This window comes from Solanum stenotomum, chromosome 4 (assembly GCF_019186545.1).
Source record: "Solanum stenotomum isolate F172 chromosome 4, ASM1918654v1, whole genome shotgun sequence".
Classification (NCBI taxonomy): Eukaryota; Viridiplantae; Streptophyta; class Magnoliopsida; order Solanales; family Solanaceae; genus Solanum; species Solanum stenotomum.
The window spans coordinates 5,634,635-5,658,384 of NC_064285.1; the positions used below are offsets into that span (position 1 = coordinate 5,634,635).

The 23,750-nt window shown below is 32.0% G+C and overlaps 3 protein-coding genes across 3 annotated transcripts in view; 1 reads left to right on the forward strand and 2 right to left on the reverse strand.

Annotated features, from left to right (window-relative positions):
* Window positions 1–23,750, reverse strand: part of LOC125863391 (sulfate transporter 1.2-like) — a 529,831-nt gene that overhangs the window by 403,569 nt on the left and 102,512 nt on the right. The gene's annotated exons all lie outside the window — the stretch shown is intronic.
* LOC125863414 (light-harvesting complex-like protein OHP2, chloroplastic) overlaps window positions 1–23,750 on the forward strand; it is a 95,103-nt gene that overhangs the window by 48,517 nt on the left and 22,836 nt on the right. The gene's annotated exons all lie outside the window — the stretch shown is intronic.
* Window positions 226–4,823, reverse strand: LOC125863401 (UDP-rhamnose/UDP-galactose transporter 6-like). The gene is made up of 6 exons (XM_049543592.1): window positions 4,522–4,823; window positions 3,412–3,649; window positions 2,729–2,913; window positions 2,446–2,646; window positions 1,275–1,436; window positions 226–573 (listed from the first exon to the last, which is right to left on the reverse strand). Exons 2-6 carry the CDS (start codon window positions 3,539–3,541, stop codon window positions 268–270), a joined length of 984 nt encoding a protein of 327 aa, XP_049399549.1. The 5' UTR covers window positions 3,542–3,649; window positions 4,522–4,823; the 3' UTR covers window positions 226–267.

The following is a 23,750-nucleotide window of genomic DNA, read 5'->3' on the forward strand; positions in this document are numbered from 1 at the left end:
AGATATTAACTTCAGAGAAAAAAATACACGCAAAAAAATTCATCACTCTCTATAAATTATTGATCAAATAAAAAATGAGAATGAGAGAAACCAAGCTCTATACCCAAGTCACAATCTCTTCTTACTAATGTTATATTATCAAAAAGATGAATTATAGGATTAAGAAAAATCTAATTCGATTGAAGGAGGTGTGTATGTAGAGTCAGCTGACTATAAAAGGTTCAGTTTTTGCTATCTTTTCTGTTTCAGCTTCAATGCTAGAAAATCTTACACCTTATCATCGGCTTGTGACGAATCTGATCCATGCTTGATTGAATGGCTACGACGCTCTTTCCCACCAGGTTTAGATGAGGCATTCCCATACCAGATCATTCCGCAAACTGCTATGAGCATGCCAACTACCACTTGCATGTTGAGACCTTCTTTCCCGAAAAATAAGAATCCCAGTATCAAAACGAGGATTGTTTTCATATGACCGATAACTTGGAATGAAACAGCAGTGAATCTTCCAATGCATATGAACTGGCTGAGATTGGTGCCTATAGCTATAGTACATGAAAGAATGATGAATACCTGCAGAGAAAGAGAGTTAATAGTGTAAGGGACCATGTATAGAACAAAAGGCGCACGGATCAAGAGTCAAAACTCATACAGAATATTGTTCATATCAGAGAGTATTTCCTCTGGTGGTCTAATCTTCCACTAAAACTTTCTTTGCACCCTCCCCCAAACCCCCCGCACGCAAGTTTTCTATTCAAATGAGGTCCATCATCCACTTTCATAAAAACAGAGATGCAAAATAGGCTAGGGAAATAAGATATTTTTTTCAATTGATGGAATGCGCTGTGATCACATGAAACAGGTTTCAAAAATACATTGGTGAGCACTAAATCCTACTCTCTTGAAAATAACAGTCAACACAGTAAAGCAAGTTAAGCATGAGATGAACATTGGTCTGAATGTTCTATATCAGCTTTATTCAGCAGTAGCAAAATCTGGAACCTATTCGTACAACTTTTTGGGGGGGTCAAAATAAGCCAAGCCCATATAACAATTAACATCGGATAGGTGCATCTTAAAGTCGTAATTCATCAATATTGCAGATTCATAACTTTTTGACAGTGAAATAATATAAGCATACATCAAAGTATCAGACCAAAGATATACCTAAGACCGTTCAAGCTTGCAACTTGCAAACATAAGAATGACCTTTCACTACCATTTTTCTTGAAGAGTTAACAAGTCAAACAACAATTTAAGAGTGAGGTACTAACCAAAGATGGAAAAGTGAAGTCAAAGTGATCAATCCTCTTGTTGGTCAACCAATAATCCACAAGCGGGCCTAATAGCAGCAGACTTCCGGCCTGAACTGGTGCAGTATGTCCCAGCAAATTGAAAGAACTAAGGGAGTATTTCCTTTGAAGGTAATGAACATACTGCATATACAAAACCAAGTGCAAATATCAGTTTTTGACCAAGTGCAATTACATTCAAAGAGAAGAGCTTCAGAAAATTAGAAGACTAAAAGTAGGAGTAAAATATTATTTTTTCAAATCCAAGTCAAGCACAGAAGTGACAAGTTGTATAGAATTTCCCAGGAAACAAGTTTTCCATTTCAAGATGAGGCTTAGGTCTTATTGATTTCCCAACATGCTTTGCATTATCAATAAAACATCTCATTTTACTTATCCAAAAAAGTTGACTAATAGAGTGTGATTTCCCATATAAAACTCTATCTACTATTACAACTCTGCATTGCTAATACAACCTTTGGCTTCCTATATAAAACTCATCAGAAGCCTGCATATCTTGCAGGACAGCAAGAGCCCACTTATGTTCTATAGGGGGTATAATGTAGAATAAAATGTGCACAGAAGCAATACCTCGATAAGAGCACCTAAGCACAAAAATGCCTTTTAATGTAGGGGGATTTATGTTTAAACATAAAAAAAATTCAAAAATTGAATAAAAACAAAGTTAGGAATTCTTACAAAACCTTTAGGTTTTCTAAAACTATAAAGCTTTACAAGTATACTATTAAATATAACTAATCTTGAATATTAGAATCCTTGCATAACTACTCTTTTGCGATGGTTGTCTCCAACTTAAGTGGCATGCAACTCAACTAATCCACTAACCCGCCTGCTACAACCACAAATACAGTTTCCGAGTAAACCTGTGCTTGCACTAAGACAAGAATATATGGGTTCACACCTAGTACAATAACTGGATTTGAATCCTAGGATCTCCAAACTGTTACTCTAATAGAGTACCTCAAACACTCAACTGGACCCTTGTGCTATAATACCTGGATTACTAGTCTGGTAATCAAATGGCACCTTATTGATGGTGCATCTATTCCCTCGGTGTAATGGTGTGTTATTCAACTGATCAAATCACGCTTTTCAAGATGGCATAAGATATTAAATTGCCAAGACAACTTACATACTGTTGTAGAGCAGTGCTCCATACAGCTACAAAGGCAGCAATGAAGCCTTTGGTATTAACACTCACGTCCGTAACTGTGCAAACAGCAACACCTAGGAGTACCACAACAATGCTCAGCTTTGTGTCCCTTGAATAGCGGATCTTGTCAAAGGAAACTTCTAGTAAGCAGGAGACAGGGATCATACTCAACTTTGCAATCTGAGAGTGATAATGGAGATTAGTATTTGAAGTCCTCAATAGAATCAGAAGAGCAGGGTGAATGTGATGCGCATAGAATTACCTGGTAGAATCCCACCGAATTCCACATCAAACTGATGTTCATCCCAACAATAGAGAAGTTTGCACACAGTACAAATTTTAGAAGATCTAGAAGGGGTAAATGAGAAGCTTGGATGTACCCGAGCCACCTAAGAACAATCGTCATCAAAGTTGTTGTAACAAAATGCATCCCCGTTAATGTTGTTGCTGCAAAGATTGTTGTAATCAAAAGCTAGAACAAGCATATAACGAAAAGACTGAAAAAGTGTATAGTAATGTCAAATCTTCATTGTCCAACAAGCAAAAAAGAAACATTAATCAGTTTTAACATGAAAATGCCGCTGCTGCGAACCTGCTTAGGTTCAAGTTTGTCTTAAGTCTCTTTTCAATGTTACAAGTATTAAATTCATATCCGCTAAGCAATTTTTGTATTTCCTGTAAATTGTGCGATTCAGTTCAAAGAAGCATGTGTTTCTCTTCATGCTAAATGTCCCATCTGTCATTTTCTTTTCTTTTTTTCCTTTTTAAAAAAGCAATGCATATAGCTATAACATTGTAGATTATAGAGTTCAGAATATTATATTTCGTGATATTAGATCCAGATTCCTTTTAATTGAAATTAATAGATATAACCAATGTAGCTGGAATCTTAATACAAAGGAATGCTGTTCTGAGAAAGTGATGGAATATCGCGGAGAAATTTACCAAAGAAAAACCCGTAGTTAGCCATTAAGGCTTTGTTAACAATAATGATTCCAACTGAAGTGACCACATTGAACATCCATGCAGCCACATCACCTGCAGCCTTTTTATCAGCCTTGCTTGAAGGAGCCATTTGCCTTTATTTTTTGCTGCCAGAAACAAGTTTTACCCTCCAAGCAGCAAATAGAAGCATTCACACTTCTACATCAAAATTTCCAAATCTTTTATTTGCTCTTCCCACCTACGATACGTAGAAGAAAACATTATGATCCACAACAGACGGATCAAGCAAACAAACAATTCCCTTCTATAACCCGATCGCATAAGTAAGAAAATGAAGTTAATAATACCATTTCCATAATTGCAATGATCTAATAAGATCTAAAAACAAAGTAAGGGTAAAAGCAATACAACAAGCCAAGAAAGAAACAATTCACCATTTGATCAAGTACAAAATAAACTTTTAGTGAAACTCCACCACAACTTACCAAAATCAAAACTCCTTTTTCCCCTTCTTTTCTTCTACAAATTTTTATTTTTCTAGTCTAAAATCAGTATCAGCTAGTAAAAATCACAAATTGCATAAAAGATCAAAGAATTCTCAAGGATGCAAGCCAAATGAGCTAAATCAACTCTATCTCTTATGAATACAACAACAACACCTCAAAGCACCTACGAGTGTGGCCTAATGGTCAATGAAGTGAGTCCAGCAAAGACCAAAACACTAGGTCATCTCTTCCCATTTGCTAGACAAAGTTACCTGCCGGACACCACGGTTATCAAGAAAAATAAAACTCAATCCCAAACTAGTTAGATTTAACTATATGAATCCTCATTATCCATTTCGACCCGTATAATTCCAATAACACAGTGAAAAATAGATTAAAAATCACATAATCACTAGAATCGCAGCATTTGCATCAATCACAGATGCAGATCCACACTTTGCTTCAAAATTTAACAAGACTTGCGCTACCCTATTCTCAGATCTAAATTCCAAAAAAACTAAATTGCAATCAGTGAATCAAAATTCTCATAAATCATTCAACAGATCTACATTTGCAATAATAACACACCCAATTGTCAAAGAAAAAAGTGAAAAAATTGACTCACCAGTTGAGAAGTAAGGAGAAATAAAAGCGACCCGTTTTAGATGCAGATCTTAACGTGCGAACTGGGTCTTTACTATACGTATATATGTATATGTATAAACGAATTGAACAAATTTTGGACTGTATCTATGTGAATGTAAGAAGAACAAAAATGGAGGAATTGGGGAAGAAAGAAGTTTTTATTGATTTGTGAGGTAGAATTGATTTTTTTGACAAATAAGAAGTGAAAGAAATTGAAGAAAACACACACAACTGTACCAAGTGTATGATATGTTGTGTTTACATGTACAAAGATGATGGAGAGGGTGGTGGGTGGTAAGGGGTATAGTGGGGGAGTTGAGGAATGTACTATTTTCCAACTTGGCCCATGTGCTTCATTGTGTTTTTTTTCCTCATTAGATTAGGATGAATCCGACTAGAAGGAGTTGCTCGAATGGTAAGCATTCATCACGTTCAATTTGATGATTGTTTGAGTTACTAAGGAAGTAGAAAGAGTGGAAACAGATTGTGACTTTGAGTCATCAAGTCAAGAAGGGTGGAAGCTCCGGGGGAGAGGTTAAGAAAAAGGTAAATTAACTGAGTCAAATGAGTTGGGCCGACTCAGAATTGGATCAGATTGAATCGATTTTCGATCGACTCGGATAGGTCTGAGTAAAGGTTGTTGGGAGTTGTGTTGGATTGAATTCGTACAGTTCAAGTTTTCAAATTAGTGGTTTGAGATTGATTGTTATCGATAAGGTCGGGTGAACTATTAATCGGGTATCTGATTGGATATGATATAGCTCAACCTTGCCTGCACGAGTTAGTTTAAAACCTTCTAAATCCAGATCGACTGGAATTGCCCTCTCCCCTGCACGAGTTAGTTTAAAACCTTCTAAATCCAGATCGACTGGAATTGCCCTCCCCCCTGCACGAGTCAATTTAAAACCTTCTAAATCCAGATCGACTGGAATTGCCCTTCCCCCTGCACGAGCCAGTTTAAAACCTTCTAAATCCAGATCGAATGGAATTGCCCCCCAATCCCCACCCAAGAATCATTTCAAATTTGAAGTAGTTTTATTGATTTTATCTTTTTTGAATCGACCCGTCTCTCAACAAGTATAGGGTAAATACTAATTATATATTTGTATTATTGATATCTAAAATAAACATATTACTTAATTATGATTAATAGCACATTTGGTCAAACTTTCAAACTCTGCTTATTTTGAAAAGTGCTTTTTTGAAAATTAATTTTGTAGTATGTGTTTAAAAGAACAATTTACTAAGTATTTTGTCGGTATTATGTAACAATGCGTGTTCAGTCAAGGTTCTAAAAATATTTAGGGGAACAATTTTTTTTTTTCAATTTCTTAAAAACAAGCTTTGCTATTATTCAAAATATATCTTTCTTCAACGTTGATTTGAATAATATTTTGAAAAATTATCTTCAAATATCTATTTGACCATAAATTTTATATCCGATTTTATAGATAAATCTTAATTTTGAGAGAAATTTCACTTTCACTCACAAAATTTCAATTCTTACCGTTTTTATTGATTTGATATAATATTTGATACAAGTAAATTTTTACCAAAAACAAGAAAGGAAAGGAATTGAAATTAGTTGGATCAAACTCACACGTATTATATGAGAAACTCCACCAATATCATTAGGTTCATTTTGCCTTCTTATTATTGTTTGAGATATGTGTCGATTTCGATAACTTTGTTTAATACCTTACTTTTAATGTTTCTTGAATTATAAGATTGAATGAGTAAAATATCTCATTTAAAATATTTTACTTTTTTCATATGATTTTAAATATTGGGTTCCAGGTTTCTTTTTTTTTTTTTCTAACTGTCAATTTTTCATTTATAATCAGAATTGTACAATTACAACCAGAGCAGTATTGGACTACCTACTCACTCATCAAAACTAATAATCTACTAATCTATAGTCAAACAATACAAGTAATTAGTTTAGATCAGTGATACATTCCAACTAGGTCTAGGCAGAAACTAAGGATAGGCGTTAAGTTGTTGTAGTGTAATATGCCACTTTGCTCTGGTTTGGCTCTTGATATGAATATGGTTCCAAGCTTTGAATTGGGTCAAAGTTTTTTAATTAAAATTTTATATGTTAGATTACGATGGATGATGAATGAACCAAATAAATTTATTTGAAGATCAATTGTAAATGCCTAATTAGTTTATTTATAATTAATTAGGTTAGTCATCGGTAAAAAGGACAAATGATGAATGAATCAAATAAGTCTAATTTAGTTTCTATCTTTTTAGAATATAATTGGGAGAAAAAAAAATAGTAAAGAAGTATTATTCAATTAAAGAACAAAAATTCAATCAAATAGATATTATTAAAAGGATATTCACAACTTTTAAATTTATTCATTAGATTAAATTTAATTTACTTATTTATATAAATATTTTGTCTTAACTCAATTTCAAGTTTAATAATATTCCATTTGTTGAAAAAAAATCTTAGAGTAAATATATGAAAAGAAAGTTATATAGAAACAAAATAAACAATAGAGATAAGAAGAATAGAAGACAAAAATAGAGAAAAGGCCCAAAATAGTTCCTCATCTTTGAGTTAAGATTCAAAGTCATTCTTGAGTTTTCAAATGGAGCATTAATTAATAGTCCCTCATGTTTGCAATATTGGTGCACTTTTGGTCCTCCTTCAAATTTTGCCTATTTTTTAATATTGATTTTATTCATAATTTATGTATGGAATGTTTATTCGTCATTTTATATATTTAATATAAATAATAACTCCATGTGAGAGATTGTGCAAAGAAAAACACCTTGTTTTGTTTAGTAGAAATCGTATTGCAGGTAAAGTCGAGAGGTTCATCATGACGATTTCACGTGCAATAGTATAATTTTTTCTTTTCTTACAATGTTATATGTTAAAAGTTCTTAGTTTAGCTGCAGTAATATTTATACTGAACAGAACAATGTGTTCTTCTTCTCACCATCTCTCACATAGAGTTATTATTTCTACTAGATATATAAAAAGACAATGAGATATTCCTTACATAAAATTATGAACAAAATTAATGTTAAAAAATAGGCAAAAGTTTAGGGGAGGACCAAAAGTGCACCAATATTACAAACATGAGAGATTGTTAGTGCTCCATGTGAAAACTCAAGGATGACTTTGAGTCTTAACCCAAAGATGAGGGACTATTTTGGGCCTTCTCTCGACAAAAATACAAAAAATATGCCTAATAAACTTAAATAAAGGCAAATTGAGAAGAAAAAACACCAAAGAAGAGAAAAATAATGAAAATGGAATTTTGACAACAAAATAGAAAGAAAAGAAAAAGAATAAAGTTTCACATTGAGCCTGAAGACAATGAGTCCTTTTATTGGGTTGGGGATTCTAAGCCCAATAGTTGAACCCATCTCAGTCTTTGCTATGAAACTTTTCAAAGCAAAAAAAAAAAAAGGAATGAGGAAAAAAAGGGAAAAAGGTCTGAAATATATTCAAATTTTAATCGAAATTGCAGTAACGATACCAAACTTTGGAAAGGACCTTTTACCCCTACGCTATTTAATAATGTATTTTAAAGGTATATATATGCACACGTGAACATCATAAATATTGTATAATTATAAATAATAACGTGTCCACGTGGACACACATATACCTTTTAAATACACTATTAAATAGTGCAGGGGGTAAAAGATCCTCCATAAAGTTTGGAGTATTTTTCAGACCCTTTTCTCGAAAAAAAAATAAGGACCAAATAAGGAAAAACCATCTAACTAGACTTACATCACTATTATATATACTAACATTACATTTACTTTCAAACAATTACATATATTACCACTTTTAATATTTTATACCATATATTAATGAAGATAAATAAGATACACATCCCTTAAATTAAGGATTGATTAACTATCTTTACATTTAACGTCCAATAACAATCAAATATCTTTCTCTCATCAACCTCTCCCAATTTCATCTGCCAATAGTATATCTCCCCCTACCCCTACGTCCTCCACCATTTTCTATCTCTTCCATCTGTTGACACCCAATTTTGCCCGCCACGATAGGAATTAACTTTTGAGCTTCTTAATTTTCAAACAATTTGAAATAATTGGTTTTATGAAAAAACTCAATATTTCGCAAGTTTTTAAAATGGTTTTATTTATCTATGGGATATTTAAATAATTAATGTGTTTATATAGGTACATATATTCAAGTAGCTTGTTTCACTAGTAGTTAAGAATCGTCACAACAAGATTTTACACTTGTAAGTTAAATATTTTATTAATTTAGTTGGTCTTAATTATAATTATAATTTTAAGACAATTAGTTTAATTATTTCATAATTAAGATCGATTATTTTATTTCGTTGAGATTAAGAAGATCATAAATTAATTACATTAATTCATCCTATGTGAATTTTAGCCGAATCTTCTAGAAATTAATTCTCCAATTACACCTTAAATCTGTTTTGGCTAAATTACCTATTTAAAATTTTAGCCAAATCCTTCAAACTCTTTAAGCCGATTTTGGGCCTTGTCCTTTATATTTCCAGCATAATTCCAACAACATTCTCCACCACAACTCCCTATGACCCGGCCCAAACCCTTGGTCAAGACAAGAAGATGCTTAGACGCGTGAATACAACAGCAATTTCCAAACGCCAGAAGACGGAAAACAACCGACATCCACAATTCTCCAGACGGTGTCTTCTCCGTCAACAGTAGCAGCCCGACGCGTGAGCACACATCGAGTAACGGTCTCAGACGGCATCTACTGCGCGTGGCCTGTACAGCTGTACCTCGTCCCCCTCATCCTCGAACAGCTTTAGTCGCAGCAGGGCAGAGTCGCCTGCAAAATTGGTCCTGCCAGCAGCGTCCTCGGCTCGCTTGGATGGGCGCCACGTCGTGTGCGAGGACGGGAGATCGATCCTAGCCATCCATTCCTCTTTCCTCTTCCGGAATAAGGAGAAAAATCCTGAAAAAAGATGTCGTCCCTGATCGGTGAAAATTTTTGAATTTTGAATTTGGAGGATATCCATTCCTATTTGATTTTCCACCCTTTCCCCCCCACAATTGACCCTAATAATCCCCTATATATATTCTCTTCTTAATCTTATTCGGGGGGATTTTTTTTTAGGGTGAATTTAAATTTTTTTAGAACGTTTGTTAGAAAATAGGGGGGAAATATTTGAGAGGAAAAGAAGAATATTAGAGGAGTTAGCGAGAATTCGAGATAAACACAGAAAAAACTACTAACTATAGATAGATATTCACAGATAAACATTTGGGATAAGAAGCAGAGAGAGTGAGAGTTCAATCTGCGTTTGAGTCTTTGCATCATTTCTCTGTTCACGTGTGTTTACCAGAGTTGTGTTTGAAGCCGTAGAAGCTTGCTGATCCTCTGCTCGCAGCTGTCCTCAGTTTGCTGCCCGGAAAAAGGTAATATCTCCTCCTTTGTTTATGTTTCATTGCGATTCCGAGTGTTATATGATGAACTCGTCTCTGTCGGGTATTCTGTAGCTCCGTTCAAGCTTGGTTTGAATATGAATGTTCATGCCTTATTGCCTATGTTATTGGGATTTCTGATTGATCATTATGTTACTCATGTCTGGCCGCGATTAGACGTTCGAATCGAGTTATAGTTGCTCAGGTTTAACTTTTCATGTTGTTTTGAATCATATATTCGCTTGTCTTGATTCCCATAGTTAACATATCCCCAAGCATCATGTGTTCTGTACTTAGTTTGTCACTGCATAAGGCTACTATTTACTCAGGCCTAAGATTGCGAGATTAACTGATGTGGCGGATCATATGTGGTGCAGGTGGCGTTTGTTGTCGTTGTTATTCAATTTCATTGTCATCTTACTGCATTGAATCATTTTTTTTTATATCACTTTTTCCATTGAGTTGATGAAGTATGAGACCCTACTATTTTCCCGATTGAAGTTTATTTCCACATTATTATTATTTTTTACTTTTTATTTTTTTTCCCCAAATCGTGACTACCTCTCTTTTCCGGCTGTCTCGGCGTGCTTGGCCGGTTTATATTTTAATCCCTTAGGTCCTTTGAAGTTTGGCTTTGCTTAAAATTCTTAAGGTCTTGTAAATATATACGTCGGGACTACATGTTCTTATCTATGGTATTTGGTTGAGTTTGGGTAAGATAATCATCCTAATGGTCTAGTTTCCGCCTATCTAAAAGAGTATGAGATCTTTTCTTTCGTATTGTATCGTTGTTTGTTCTATCTTGTCTCTTATGAACTAGTAATATTCGCTTTAATTTCTTTATGGCTTTTATTTTTGAAGATTTCCATCTTGCTTATGTTTCGATTTTCATTCTTGTCATTTGTAGCTTTCTTGAGAGGTTATACTTTGTTTTCCTTCTCTTTTCTTTTCTGAATAGGAGGATTAAGACCAGTAGTAGGTTGCTATCCGGAATGTCGATCACTTAAAATTATATTCTTAGTCCAACTTGAATCTCGAAATGTGATATGTGTTTTAACACAGCTGGTTGTTACCCCCTTTATAATACCTTTGTCGTGTTTAATTGTTTAAATATGACAATGTTTCCTTCTAAAATGACTTGGTTGGCTATTGTCTTTCAAAATTTCTATCTTCCAGCATAATGAATCATTTGTAGAATTAGTTCGATTATTGCATAAAATATATTATTTGTCAATCGTGCAACATGCTCTCTTTCTCATATCTTTTGGTTTGCCATTATTTAAAGTTGGTTGTTGGTCACTTATTCCCCACAATATAATCTATCTTGTTGTCTTCTTGAATGACCCCAATTTTATTTATTCAAGCATACATTCTTGTTGTTGTTAGGTGTTGAGATTTAGTTGTTAAGTCTTGTCATTTGTTAAGTTAGTTTGCTTTTGTTTTCCTTAAGACTCGTGTGTTATTTTAGTCTACTAGTTGAGTGTGGTTGCGTCTTGGTTTTGAGTTTCCTAAATAGCTTTTATTTTGATTAAGTTGCGTTTCATTTGTTCTATTTGATCCGAATACTAATTTTTATCTTTTGTTGTGCATGAATGAACCGCTTCCGAGTCCATGGTGGACTCCCTTCCCTTTGCATTCCCGAATTGAGCCATAAAGGCTCAAATATTTTTTCATCATTGAGTCAGCCCGTTTATTGGACGTACAGGGCAGAACATGAAACGCCAAGGACTGGAAACTCAATTTTCAGATCCCAAAAAGCCCAAAAGAGGGCAGTATACATGGTGTATACAAGGGTATACACAAGTATACATAGCAAGAACAGCGAATACAAGGCTAAAAATGGAAATGCAGGTTGCAGGAGTTGAAGAGGGCTGTATACACTTGGTATACTGACCAATATACATGAAAATGGACCAAAATACAGCCCATATACAGTAGTATACGCTAAACGTATACACATAATTTCAAGGGAAAAAGGGAGGCGAAAATGGGCCAAAGCCCAAATCTAATTATCTCCTCTCCCTCTCTTATTATTTATATTGTGTTATTTGACTAACTTTGATCATTTTATGGTTTAAGTTAATTAAATTCTCGTAGATAGCCATTTCATTTTTATCTTATTCAAATTAAAATATCTATGTTTTATACTTAGCGCTATTTTAATCAGTCTTGTCACTTAAATTATTTCCCCTTTAGAAAATTCCCCTTTAGTTCACCCCCCCTTAAGATAATAATAATAGATAAAAAATAAAAATAGTCATAAATGAGTTCTTTTGCTTATTTAAAATCTCAAAAAAAAAAAAAATTAGTTAAAATAAATGACTTCTTTTACTTATTTATAATTTCGAAAAAAAATAAAATTTTATTAGTTAAAATAAATGAGTCCTTTTACTTAGTTAAAGTTTTCAAAAATTAGTTAAAGTGAATAAGTTCTTGTACTTAGTTAATTTCAAAAAATAATTAGTTATATGCATTCTTTTACTTAGTTAAAATTTCAAAATTAGTTAAATTCCTGATAAGTTCTTTACTTAGCTAAAATTTAAAAGTTAGTCAATTATTTTTAGTCAAATCGCCGGTCAACCGCAAGTTAGCGGACATTTCGAGGGCCTAACATCTTCTCGGAATGTACATTGAACTTCGAACCTTGTTATTTTCAATCGATTTTATCTGTTTAAATCTTTTGAAAAATCTTATATTTTTTCTTGATTTTTTTTACTAAAAATTAAGTGGCGACTCTGTCCTTTTGAAAACCCGATTTCTCTTAAACCATAAGTTTAATCGGCTTTTCGAAAACTAAGTCATTTTTCCTTTTAATATATATTTAAATTAAACACCATCATTCTCACAACACACAATTTCTTTCGAATAATTATAAAAAACTATCACAATTTAAGAAAGAGATGGACGACTGAGATGCTTCTACAATATCCGTTTGGGGCTGATCATGATACTATTACATTCAATGAAGAAATCAAGAATGGAGTTCCATCAATATATTCTAAATGCCCATTTGATTTCCCAACTTGGTATTTGATGTATGTGCTCAATCATTTATAGAGATATTTAATTTGAGCACAACAAAGTGAACAATTTTTCTTTTTAAGAATTCAAATTTGTTTTTTTGAAATTTGAGATTCATTTTCTCAATTTTTCATGTTTAGAGAATCATGTGTATCTCCCACTACGTATCTGATTCATGCACCCAATTTCATGTTTAGATATATTGTATTAGATGTATCTGCTATATACATGTACTGGTACATACTCCGTGACTTAGATAGATTAATAATGTACCAGCTACATGTAGCATATAGCAGATACATATGTGTATGGACATATTTCAACAAAATCGTCGTAGATCACACTTTTATGGAGTTACGGTAATCACAAATTCATTGTTGGTGCAGTTAGTGTTAATGAAGATCCACCAAATCCAAAACGCACATTTATCAATTCAAATCTACTTAAAAGATTAATATCGAATAATTTGATACATACTTCAAATACATTTATCTGCTATATGCTACATGTAGCTGGTACATAACTAAGTCACAAAGTATGTATTAGATATATGTATATAGGAGATACACCTAATAAAGTATATCTTATGAAATTTGGTGCATGAATCAGATACATAGAAATAAGGGAAAAGACTCAAATATGTCATCAAACTTTCAGAAAAGGCTTATTTATGCATTCATTAAAAGTTTGGTTCATCTATGTCATTGTTGTTAAAGAAATGACTTATCCATACCTTTTTTTTAACTCCAATTTTACAAAACCGTTTTTTACACCAAACAACTTTTAACACTTTTTAATTGGTGGATTTTGGATAAAATGTACTCTTTTTGCTTCTTCTTCTTCTTCTTCTTCAAGAACACATGAATAACATAAACAATTCTCGAATTTTCAACATCTTCGAAATCATTTCAAATTTCGGTCACATCATTAATTTTTTCTTTTAAAAAAACAAATCTAAAGTCATTTGTAGAGTTTAAAAAAATCAGCCGTATTAAAAAAAGTATTCCAAAAAAATGAAAATCAGTTCCAAAATTTCAAAAAATTGCTTTGATTCGTGATTTTGTAGTTGTTTTGGACATTAGATCTTTGTTCTATAGTGTTTTTGAGTCTATGTTCAAAATTTCAAATGATTTGAAGTTGTGGAGAAAAGTTTACCATTAAAGAATGTTGAAGTTTTGAAACTTTGAAGAAATTTCAAGTGAGTCTTGTTGAGTTAGGTTGAATTCAAGCTCAAAAGATATTGAGTTTTGGTATCTAGCTTGGAGGGAAGCTACTCTTGAAATTTGAGGTGATTTCGTGAAGAATTGAAGAAGTTTGAAATTTGGGAATTATTAATGTTCTTTATGTGTTTTTGGTATTTTAAAGGAAGAAGAAGTAAAAAGAGTACATTTGATCCAGAAACTCCAATTGAAAAGCTTTAAAAGTTGTTTGGGGTGTAAAAAATGGTTTTGCAAAATTGGAGTTAAAAAAAGGGCATGAATGAGAGCCTGTTTTGATGGGCTTTTAAGCTGATCAAACTGGCTTAAAAGCCAGTTTTTGACTTATTAGAGTGTTTGACAATTATCAAAGTGACTTATTTTAAGTCAAAAATGACTTATTTTAAGTCAAAAGCTAAAAGCTAGGTGAGGGGAGCTTCTTTTTTTTTTTTTTTTTAACTTAAAGCCCTTTTATGTTGATCAAGTATATTACCTTTTTGCCCTTAATTCTTTTATACAATTTCCAAATTGCCCATATTGAATTATTATTATTATTATATTATTATAATTATAATTATAATTATAATTATAATTATAATTATTATAATTATATTATTACTATTACTATTACTATTACTACTACGATTATTATTATTATTATTATTATTATTATTATTATTATTATTATTATTATTACTATTATTATTATTACATTATTATTATAATTATAATTATAATTATAACAGTCCCATCATTTAACTGTTCGATTTCAGAAACCTCCGTATTAATATTATTTTGAGGTTGAGTAGCATTCTCAATAACCCATTCTTGTGGAAAATCAATTTCTTCCCACTTAATAGGTCTTCTAGTAACTACCTTAGATTTATCAAAGTTAGTTTCTATTAAAATAGTTTCATTTTTAAAATCAATTATTTTACACATAGGATTTAAAGTATGCAATAATTTATAATAAATTCTATAACATACACAAACAACTTCAGTGCCAGGCATATAATCATAACCATGAAGTTTCACATTTAAAATAAGGGAACTCAATGAGTTCTCATCCTGTAAGGAAATTTGTAAATTAGGATAAGCATTAAAATAAACTGGTCCATATGCTAGACTAGTTTGAATTGTCCCTATTAGAGACTTCTTCCAGTTATGATTTCTACCATCACGTAAAGCTGCTATGAAGCTTTCTGGTAATCCTCTTAAAGTGAGAGGTTTAAAAGCAACCTGTACTAAACCAATATGCATGAATCTATAAATATCCCTATAAGGGGCTATATCATTATCAGATAATAATCTAAAAGTCTGGTTGTCACTATCAATAGTGATAGTTTCTTCCGTGGTTTTAACCACCTGTTTGAGACCTAGTTTCTCAAAGGTACCCATTTGATATATAATTCTAGGTGAAATTTTTGGAATAGTCCACTTATTAAGTAGATCTAGATGTTGAGGTATATCATACTCTTCCTTTCTACTGTTTTTAACAGTAGATCTTTTCTTTATGATATTCATAATGAAAACTGTGTTGAGCTGCAACATCTATAGTTATTATAAGTCCATGGCTTTGATACCATAATTTAACGGATCGTACAATAGTTAAACTATTAGGAACCTTTATAGTCATAGCTAGTCCTGGCGACAGTATATTAAAGATCCCTACTATCCGGGTCCGCCCTGGTCCGCCCTTCCTTATGGGTAATCCAACGGGTAATCCAATGGATTCCTTCGGCTATCTTTCATATACTGACCTAGATTATCTATGTCTGACCTTAATCTAACTTTGTTTAATCTGTCAACATAATAGACACATGCCACCTTATAATAACTTAGTATGTTATAGCTCAACACTAACAGTTTAGCCCATCATGGGGCTAATGAACATAAAGAAATATATTAAATTGGAGGAGGATAAGAAACAGTACCTTATGATGAAGTCTTCCAAACCAAATTGCAAACTTTTATTGAAAATACTCGAAAATATTACAACAAGGGAGAGAGAATTTAAAAAGAGAGAGAGAGGGGGTTCTAAAACCTGCCTCTTACTAAATACACGCTTCCTCTTATATAGAGGTTACAAAGCACAACTAATAATAAAGGGTGGCCCACAACTTTTTACATTGGCCAATAACCACACGATAAGACCGACAAACCCTTATGGCTTTCACATGGTCTCACTTTTATTTAAGATGGCCGACAATGCTTTCGGCTACTTTATAAAAGCAACTTAAATTATTTTGGCCCATGTGACCAAATGCTGGAATCTTATGCTTTTCCTTTTCCTTTTCCAGCTGTGCTTGCACTAGAAGATTCTTCTAGTTGTTGTTGATATCTTTGGAGAATAGTCTCAAGATCTATTTCTTCATCATCAACATCTTGACCTTCCCCAGCAATGCACATATCATCTTCTTTATCATCATCATTTGTATGGCTTGCTGATGCCATGGAGATATCATCTTTTATTTCTATGTCAAGATTTCTCATTAAATCTTTCTTTACTTCTTCCATATATAAGGCTATAGCTTCTGATTTAGAAATAAGTCCTTTTTTCATTTGAATTTTTCTTGTAATCTTTTTAAATGGACTTGAATCTTCTATGATGGATGATTCCATAGTAATAGCCTCATATTGACTAATTTTAACATTTATCAAATCAATAATTTCTTGGCCATGTAGCTTGCCTTCAGGATTTTTCTGAAGTAATTTACTCCAGAACTTAGTATAAAAAGTCCTCTGTAAACAAGGAAATCCTTCTGAAGTATTATTAACTTCGATTGACCATTTCATGATCCAGGGAATTGAAAATTCAATGAAGAAATACATCAAAGATATTCCTTCGAAGAATACATTTTCTTCCTGTAACTTTATTAATTTTGGGGATATGTCCACCCATTCCAAATATAATTTCTTGTATGATTCTGGTAGGATTTTTACTGAAGGACCATATAAAGTCCACCACTTACAAAACCAATTTGGAATGTGTTTGTCAAATACATTAGAACATATTTTAATGAACCACGAATGCTTCCTATTAGCATTTTCATATAACAGGACTTTATTAAATCCATCAATATAATCCCAATAATTGTATTTTACCGCAACTTTTTGCTCCGGGTGGATATAATCCAATTCCTTCAAAGTACTCATTCCCCACTCTTCAGGTGCTATAATCTTTTTTATAATTAATTTTGAGAAGTTATAAACTTTCTTAGTATTAGCAGGGTAAAAATGCTGAAATTCGCACCCTGTAGATGAGAGTATTATCTCATAGTGCATTCTGTATTTGTACACAGTAGTAGTATAAGATACTGTATCCAAATATCTAGCCATTATCTGCCATGGCTCATTTCTCCATTTGAGATCATTTTCTTCTAAAAGAAGTATAACTTCTTTCTTGTCATTCATGTCAAAAACCTCTATGTTCTCATCATCCATTAAAATTGAAGAGTATGACGGTGGATTATTATTATTATTATCCGACTCTTTCTTGGATTTCATAAAATCCATAAACTCCTTATACATCGGGTGGTTTGTATCAATACCACTGGTTCCACTTGATGAAGCCGTTGAACTACTAACATTAAATGATGTTAGTATTCTGCTACCTTGTTGAGCGAGGATATGACCTCCTCTTCCTGGGTTGGTTCTTCCTCGTCCTCTCCTAGATGGAGGGGGCCATGTTGGTCTCATCCTGAAAAGAGAATAATTATTAGTCTAGATATTCTCTAGTAAGAAAATCAGGAAGACTATTATCTTCACCCTTTTTATACTGTATTTAAAAATCAAAAGGAGCTAATAAAGCTTGCCATCTTGCAAACATCTGTTTAGACACATCATGTTTGCAATCTTTATTAAACATAAATTTAACTGCTTGGCAATCAGTTTTTATTAAAAACTTCTGATTATAAAGATCACCTTGAAATTTAAGAACACATTTAACTATAGCCAAAATTTCTTTAGCTATGGTAGCATAATTCTTTTGTGCATTATTCCATTTTCCAGAATAAAATTGAACAATATATTGTCGCTTATTATCAGGACAATATTGGGTTAATACTCCCCCATAACCTATATCTGATGCATCAGTTTCTACTGTTTTAGCCCAATTTGGATTTGCCAGAGTCAAACAGGGAAGGTTTTTAACCTTTCCTTTAATCTTTTTGACTGCCTCAGTGTGACTATCTGTCCAAGCCTTCGGATTATTTTTTAACCTGTCGTATAAAACAGCAGTATCTTTTGCCAAGTCTTTAATAAAAGGAGCAACATAATTAAGACTTCCAAGAAATCTTTGTAACTGAGTCTTATTAGTTATAACATCAGGAAACTTTGAAGCAAATTCAATACTTCTATTAATAGGGCTAATATTACCTCTTTCAATATTATGGCCAAGGAATCTGACATTTGTTTTGAACAAAGCCATCTTAGGCTGAGATAAAACCAAACCATTTTGCATAATAATTTTCTTAAATAATTCAAGATGCTTAAAATGAGTTTCCACATTTTTTGAAAACACTAAGATATCATCTATATAAACAATTATAAAATTGCTATAAGGAATGAATATATCATTCATAATTTTCTGATATTCTGATGGGGCATTTTTTAAGCCAAATGGCATAACATTCCATTCAAATTGTCCCATCGGTACGTTAAAAGCGGTTTTAAACCTGTCTGATTCATTTATCTGAATCTGCCAATAACCTGATTTCAGGTCAAATTTAGAGAATATAATAGCATCATAAACTCTATCTAACAAATCCTTTTTATTAGGAATCGGATATCTAATCCATCTCAACGCTTTATTAAGAGGTTTATAATTTATTACTAATCGGGGTGCCCCCCTTTCCTGTTCGGCATGTTTATTAACATAGAATGCCGTACACGACCATGGTGATTTGGATTGCCTTATAAGGCCTTTTTGTAATAAAGAGCTAATTTCTTTTTTGCATAACTCTAAACATTCAGAGTTCATTTGACAAGGTCTTGCCTTTGTAGGAATATTATCCTCATTGAAATCATCTTCATATGGAAGACTTACAACATGCTTTTTTCTATTCCAAAAAGCGTTGGGATGATCCCCACAAATATCAAGAGAGAATTGATTGGCCAAGATTTTTATTTTATCTTGTAATTTGGGATTTTGTAAGATATTTTCAATTTCAATACTATTAATTTCTTGTTTTATGAAATTGACTTGGTTATTTTTTGAAACCAAAAGTTTAGCAGTTAAATCATTTATCATTCTAGTAAATGGTTTAGTGACAAACTCTAAAATAAATGGTTTGTTATTCCATGTTCCTATAATTTTATCATTATCCCAATGAGTAAGTGGAAAAATATCATTTATAAAAGGTACACCCAAAATAATTTGGTTAGTGATATTTTTTACTAAAACAAAACTTTGAGGGACACAACTTTTCCCTTTACATATAAAAGCTTTGGGTAATTTAAATTCAATATTCATTTTACTGCCATTAGCAGAACGAAGGCTATGAGTTGTTTTATGAAAATATCTTGAAGGTATAAGGCCTTCTTGAATACAATTTAAATCAGCTGCACTATCAATAAGCGCAATAAATTCCTTTTTATAATTATAATCTAGTAAAAGAGTTATTTTAGTATAAAACTTTTGAGAAGTAAATGCTTTAAGACTATATAAAAAGTCTGTCTTCTTATTTTTTAAAGAAAGATTTTTTATAAAATCAAGATTATCATTTTCTCCTTCAAGAGAAGAAGATGATTCAGAAGCATTTTCTAAATCTAGACGGGTTTGTAAAGCATCCATTCTAACTTCTATAACAACGTTCTTTTCTTTAAGACGTATAATGTCTTCTTTGAGATTATTAATCTCTTCTTTTAAATCACTGATTGTGGTGGGAGAACTTATCATTTTCCTTTTTTCTAATAAGAGATTTTTAACCTCTGCCATTGTATATGAACCTTCTTTAGTAGGAATTTCTTTAGAAATATGATTCTTTTCATAAATATGCTCTTTTGAATCACTGATTTTATCAATGATCTGTGCCCTGATTTCAGGGTCTTTGATATTTTGAAGGAGTTCTATTATTTTGTCATTATCAATGACATTGAGGCTCATTTCTTTGAATTGATCATAGATCTTATAAAGATCGTCTTCTTTATCCTCTTTTTCACATGCCATTCCTTGTTGACAAGGTGAACATTCATTTTCAGAAGTTAGATAATCTTCTTGTTGAAGAGCTCTAAGATCTTCACTTGTTGAAGATCCTTCAGCACTGCTATATGCTGATCCTGTTTCAGAATCAGAATTAAGCATAATCTTATAAAGGGAGTCCTTTATATTATCTTCTATGTCAAGGCTTTTAATCTTTTCTTTGACTCTGCAATCCTTGGCATAGTGACCAAATCTTCCACATCTGTGGCACGTATTTGATTTATAATACTTCTTCTTTCTTCTAGAAGAGTCTCCTTTTCCTTCTTCAATTCTTCTTTGTTTCTTCTCTATTTTCTTCTTCTTCCATTTCTCATAATCTTTAATGGAAGATTTCTTCTTCTTAGGAATATGTTCCTCTTCCCTATTCTTTTGTTTAGGAACATCAAATGCAAATTGTTCGCAAAATTGTCCTAATTGCTTTCTTTCATTTAAGCGATGACGCTTAATTTGCTGATTTAGCTTAATTTCATTGCATAGGGAAAGTCCTTCTTGTACACAGGCACTTATTAGCTTTCCGTACGTAAACATATCATAATTGATACTAGGGTTATCACCTCTAATCGCTTTTCTAACTCTTTCGGCAAATAGGCTTGGTAGTCCGTCAATAAATTTGGACTTCCAATGAGCGCTATTGCACTCTGGCAATTCCATTACTCTACACAAGAATACATCTTTATAAAATCTAAATGATGTAAGGGTTTTACATCTTAGATTTTGAAGTAGAGTTCTTATGGTCTCACTATTATCAGACCATCTTCCAGAGAAATGTTCTATAATATTTAGAACAAGTGTATAAATTGCATTCTGTGTAACAGCTTCCCCTTCTTGTTTTACTGCCAACATCACTTTATCCCTTTGATCTTGACTGAGATAATTATCCCACCATCCTTTTAATTGACCAGTGAAGCCAGCAGTTATCATATCCGCAATGGTTTTATCACTATTTTTATTTGCCTTACAAATGGTACTGTACATAAGCATTCTATGCACCGTAGTATAAATTTGTCTGTCGGTATAACCATCAATGTTCCATTCATAAATCTCCTTACCACTATAACTATTAGTTATAATGTGCTCATGTTCTTCTAATAGAACATCTTGAGGAGTGGGTCTAGGATAATAGAACATCCTTTGGTAAGGCTTCCTAGCATATTTCTCCGAAATCTTATTAATACTATTATAGAAATCTTTTTTATTGCTAGGTTCTCCTTCCTGAAAGTTTTCAACACTTAATGGCTGAACTCCACCACCTTTAAATTTCTTTTCCAAGAAATGTTCAAGATCTGAATAGTCTTTAATCTTGAAGTCTTCAATTTCTGGAGGTGGTTGTAAGCTGTTATGAGCAATTTTTTCCTTCCCTTTTGACTTAGTATGTAAAAGGGAAATGATGTTATCCACTTTATCATGCAAAGAGATAATATGATCACCCATAATACTCATATAAATATTAGCATAATTATTCTGCTTTATCATGGCATTAATATGTTGAGTAGTTACTAAAGCAGTGTCATTTTCAAATAATTTTGAAAAAGCATTAAAGTTAACAATCTTATCATTTTTATTAATCTGAAAAGACTGTTGTGGGGGAAAGATTGCTTTAGTAATTTCTCCATTACTAAGAGTAAAATCTCTTTCAAGCATAGTAATATAATTATGAACATGTTTGCACATAAACCAGGGAACAAAAGCTATTAGACGATTTATCCCTGAATCTATAAGATCCTTATAAAATTCTTCTTGAAAATCATGCTGTTCAACTTTATTAAAGTTGTTGAAAAACCATTTTCTAAAGAGTTTCCATTTTTTCCTTTGAAAATCTTTAGCAATACGAGCCCTTGCCGGAGATCCCGGACTAAAATCAATAATTTTGTCAGTCATGTGAAAACAAGTCTAACCTGTTATTCCATCTGGGAAATTCATTTCAGATTCAGTTATATCTAAATCAGAATTAGTTCTCCTAATTGGTTGAGCTATATTATCTTTATCAATTTTTATATTGTCACATCTATAAGTTTCACTTATTTGGGAAGTAGATGCACGAGACGGAACTTGAACAATATAATCGATAGGAGAAATATAAGAAGAGTTCGATCTAGTCATTCTAGAAGACATACTCCTATTTTCAATAAGCATATTAGCAGGTTCATGAAATTTTATTTTAACAGTCCCATCATTTAACTGTTCGATTTCAGAAACCTCCGTATTAATATTATTTTGAGGTTGAGTAGCATTCTCAATAACCCATTCTTGTGGAAAATCAATTTCTTCCCACTTAATAGGTCTTCTAGTAACTACCTTAGATTTATCAAAGTTAGTTTCTATTAAAATAGTTTCATTTTTAAAATCAATTATTTTACACATAGGATTTAAAGTATGCAATAATTTATAATAAATTCTATAACATACACAAACAACTTCAGTGCCAGGCATATAATCATAACCATGAAGTTTCACATTTAAAATAAGGGAACTCAATGAGTTCTCATCCTGTAAGGAAATTTGTAAATTAGGATAAGCATTAAAATAAACTGGTCCATATGCTAGACTAGTTTGAATTGTCCCTATTAGAGACTTCTTCCAGTTATGATTTCTACCATCACGTAAAGCTGCTATGAAGCTTTCTGGTAATCCTCTTAAAGTGAGAGGTTTAAAAGCAACCTGTACTAAACCAATATGCATGAATCTATAAATATCCCTATAAGGGGCTATATCATTATCAGATAATAATCTAAAAGTCTGGTTGTCACTATCAATAGTGATAGTTTCTTCCGTGGTTTTAACCACCTGTTTGAGACCTAGTTTCTCAAAGGTACCCATTTGATATATAATTCTAGGTGAAATTTTTGGAATAGTCCACTTATTAAGTAGATCTAGATGTTGAGGTATATCATACTCTTCCTTTCTACTGTTTTTAACAGTAGATCTTTTCTTTATGATATTCATAATGAAAACTGTGTTGAGCTGCAACATCTATAGTTATTATAAGTCCATGGCTCTGATACCATAACTTTAACGGATCGTACAATAGTTAGACTATTAGGAACCTTATGTTTATTATTATTATAATAATTATTATTACTATTACTATTACTATTACTATTATTATTATTATTATTATTATGTTTATTATAATTATAATAATTATAATTATTATTACTATATTATTATTATTATTATTACTATTATATTATTATTATTATTACTATTAGTATTACTATTATTATTATTTTATTATTTTATTATTTTATTATTATTACTATTACTATTACTATTATTATTATTATCATTTTATTATTATTATTATTATTATTATTATTATTATTTCTGAAATATGAATTTATATTCCTCTTATAAGGTGGT

What these genes read in the sequence shown, in the direction of transcription:
- LOC125863401 (XM_049543592.1), bottom strand. Translation starts at nt 3,541, where the DNA reads ATGGCTCCTTCAAGCAAGGCTGATAAAAAGGCTGCAGGTGATGTGGCT. An exon ending in ATTCGGTGGGATTCTACCAG is followed by an intron (nt 2,647 to 2,728) that starts GTAATTCTATGC and finishes TATCACTCTCAG; the next exon opens with ATTGCAAAGTTGAGTATGAT. An exon ending in ACTTCACTTTTCCATCTTTG is followed by an intron (nt 574 to 1,274) that starts GTTAGTACCTCA and finishes CTTTCTCTGCAG; the next exon opens with GTATTCATCATTCTTTCATG.